This window comes from Microtus ochrogaster, chromosome 4 (genome assembly GCF_000317375.1).
Source record: "Microtus ochrogaster isolate Prairie Vole_2 chromosome 4, MicOch1.0, whole genome shotgun sequence".
Taxonomy (NCBI): domain Eukaryota; kingdom Metazoa; phylum Chordata; class Mammalia; order Rodentia; family Cricetidae; genus Microtus; species Microtus ochrogaster.
Window position 1 is genome coordinate 34,041,106 of NC_022011.1, and position 3,652 is coordinate 34,044,757.

Here is a 3,652-nt window from a genome sequence, read left to right on the forward strand (position 1 = left end):
GCAGAGAGAGACCATGTGTACACACATGCATGTACGCACATATGCAGAGAGACCATGTGTACACACATGCATGTACACACATATGCAGAGAGAGATCGTGTGTACACACATGCATTACACACATATGCAGAGAGAGACCATGTGTACACACATGCATGTGTGCACATATGCAGAGAGCCCTAGGGCATGTGTGCACATATGCAGAGAGAGATCATGTGTACACACATGAATGTATACACATCCAGAGAGAGAGATTGTCAGGGTACAGAAGGCCCCTGAGCTCCTGGACAGTTGCCAAAAGCAGTCTAACTACGACAGGCTCGTGGAAGGCACGTCTTACACAGCTTCCCCTAAAACCCTTGTGTTTTAATTTGGTGTCACATGAGGATATGGTAAGAGGAATATCCCACATTACTTCGACACCAAGAGTTACTTTGGGCCACATCCTGCAGCCAAAGCAGAGAGTAATTCCCGTGTCAATTGCGGGAATCCAGTTCCTGTAAGGACTAGGGAGGCAAGGACCAGCACTCTAGAAATTGGCTGAGTGGAGCAGCAGCCAGCCTGCAGGGCTCGCCCTGGCATCTGCTCAGAGGACCCTGGGTATACCGTCTCCAGCTGATGGATTAACAGAACACTTGTCAGTGTTAAAAACTCAAGAGTTTCTGAAAGTCTCCAGGATGGCTCTGGGAAGAACTGGTTTTAGGGTGGACTATTACCCTCCCATTCCTTCTCTTGGGAGTAAAGGAGAGGAGAGACATAGAAGGAGGCAGGGAGTTAGGGAATTAACAGAGCAAGCCGACTGAGAGGAAAAGCAGCCCCCACCAGGGTGAGTGGTGGACAGTTACCCAGCCAGTCAGCACTAAGAGCTGTAAACTCCAATGTTTGCAGCTTTGAGTAGAGGGGAGGTTATCTTTATTTTTTTAAAGGCCAGACTGTCTCTTCTGAGGCAGGCAAGCTTCAAATGGGCTCAGCCTGGGTTACCAATGAAAGAAAAGATGCGTCCCCAAACATGAAAGAAGAGACTTCAATAACTGGGCGCTCCGAACACCATCAGGGTGGTTAGGAGAGTGACTGGATTTTTACAGACTGACCTGAACCTACTTCCCATTCAGTCCTGTCATCTAACTGCTCATCAGGACAAGGGACTTCCCCTGAGGCTTAGAGCTGATAATAACCAACGGGCAAGGAATAACAAGAATTCTTCATGACAACGAGGTGTGCTGGCACACACCTGTGCGTCCAGCACTTGAGAGGCGAAGGCTTGAGGATCAGGAGTTCAGAGTCATCCTCGGTTACAGAGTGAGTTCAAGGATAGCCTGGGCTACATGAGGCTCTATTTCAAGAAACAAGGGGCAGGGTTTGAGGTGGCTGGATGAAGATGCTTGCCACTGTGCCCGGTGACCTGTGTTAGATTCCAGGGACCTGCAGGGTGGAAGGGGAGAAATGACTCCTCAAAGTTTTCTTTGACAGCATCATCACCCCAGCACTCGATAATCATCTGCATAAATGCAAAATTAATTAATTAATAACTACTAATTAAAGCTTTAAAAAAATTCACAAATAGTATCCTAAAAGAACAGGGTCAGGTTCGCTTAATCAAAACATATATACACATGTATACATATGTGTACAAGATTAAATTATAAATTATAAAATAAATGTCATGTGTGACATCATAATGTGAAGAAGTACCAAAAATGTAAATTAAAAAAATAATATTTTCTTCATCCTGAAACCCCAAATTGGCCAGAATTAAACCTTGGCGTGCTCAACTACACTTACACTCCAGTTACCCTTGATTTATTTTTTCCCTTGCTCGTAACTCACCATTTACACTCAGGTGCTGGGTCAGATTCAGATGGCCGCACACACACACAAGCCCAAGGCCTCAGAGAAGGCTGGTCTTAAGAAATCCACTATGATATCTCGAGGCAGCTCCGGCCGGCATTAACAAAATCCTGCTGGGCAGAATTCTGGTGCCCAAAGGACTTCAAACCTCCTGCCCTAGTGGGTGCTCAGCTATATCACCATGTCCACAGCCCTGCCGCTGAGCAAACCGCTCTCTTGTCTCCCTTAGTGGTGGATCACTATACCAGCCAGATAGTCTTCAACGGAGTCCGGGTCATTGCCATCATCATCATCGGCCTGGGCTTCCTCCTCCTGCTCCTGCCAGAGGAATGGGATGTCTGGTTGATCAAGCTGCTCACCCGCCTCAAAGTGAGGAAGAAGGAAGAGGCTGCGGAGAGCAGCGGGGACTTGGGCACAGGCCCCCAGAGCAGAAGCAGGAGAGCCCGCCCGTCCTTCGCTCGCTGAGACCACTCCTCTGGGACTCTGGGATGCCCCCATGGTAATGTTTTTGAGGTCTACTCCTAAGGGAGAAGCCTCAGGTGGGTGAGGTGTACATACATGTACAGTTTTGGTAACCTGCAGTAAGTTCTGCGGTATTTATTGGCATGTCCAATTTGCTTGCACTTTTCCACATCAGACCTTCCACTTAAGGGTACCGATTCCAAACGGAAGAGAAAAGAACCTCTCAGTGCTTCTTCAATGAATGTAAAGTGGGGTAAAATGAGCCTTGCATTGATTGCTTCAGAGGACAGGCAAGCTGGACACACCGGGGCAATGCTCTGCCTCTTAGCAACTGAAAATGACATTGTACACTGTGATTATTTTTCAGCTATAGTAGGTCATATTTTGTTTTATACCAGAACTGTATACTTAATTTTAAGGAATTTCAATGAACCAAAAGATAATTGTCAGTTAATCAGGATGGATGGATGGATGGATGGATGGATGGATGGATGGATGGATAGATGGGTGGATGACTGGGTGGCGGACAGATGGGTGGGTGGGTGGGAAGGGAAGAGGGATGAAACAGAAAAGGAGAAAGGGCGTGCCAGGTCACGTGATAGAAAGCGGAAACCTAACCTAGCTGGCCTGCCCTCTTGCGTCTTTACAAGATCACGAGGAGAACTTAGTGCCTTCTACAGCATCTCCGTCCTTACCTATGTGAAGCGAGGTGACATCATATGTCACTGGCGCCGTCTTATAATTTAGATGTAGAATCTTAAAAAAAACAAACAAACTATATGTGTATATGTGTGTACAAAAGTGACAACGCCGGCGGCCAGTACGCTGGAAGGTGGAAGGTGGCTGGCGGGTGCAGCACGCATAGCAGGTGCACTGTGTGGGAGGGGCTGTGCAGGTGCACTGTGTGGGAGGGACTGCACAGGTGCACTGTGTGGGAGGGACTGCGCAGGTGCACTGTGTGGGAGGGGCTGTGCAGGTGCACTGTGTGGGAGGGACTGCGCAGGTGCACTGTGTGGGAGGGACTGCTGGTAGCTTTCATTTCCAGACCGAGACGGAAACATCACCTACTGAGTCTGCAAACCTTTTTAAGAAACTTTTCAGCACCGGGCTGTTTACTTACACAATTTAGGTCTGCCAGAAACTTCTATCTGTGATAGATCTGTACAGAGGGACTGGGATTAGAGTTTACTATTTTTGAAGTTTACATTGTTACATATAAATGGGAACCTGATTTTGAAATGGTGTCAATATCCCAATGGTGCATTCTGGAACCATGGGGTCTTTTGTTTCCTGGGGAAAAGGGGCACTCATGACCTGAACTTTTTAGCCAATTATTATTCTC

The 3,652-nt window shown here is 47.4% G+C and overlaps 1 protein-coding gene across 3 annotated transcripts in view; it reads left to right on the plus strand.

The window, feature by feature from the left end:
• Slc35f3 (solute carrier family 35 member F3) overlaps window positions 1-2,824 on the plus strand; it is a 254,979-nt gene extending 252,155 nt beyond the window's left edge. For all 3 annotated transcript variants that reach the window (XM_026778701.1, XM_026778700.1, XM_005345897.2), the window contains one exon: window positions 2,078-2,824. In XM_026778701.1, the coding sequence (XP_026634502.1) occupies window positions 2,078-2,313 (236 nt within the window). In that variant the 3' untranslated portion in view covers window positions 2,314-2,824. The remainder of the gene's footprint in view (window positions 1-2,077) is intronic.
• The last annotated feature ends 828 nt before the right edge of the window (window positions 2,825-3,652 follow it).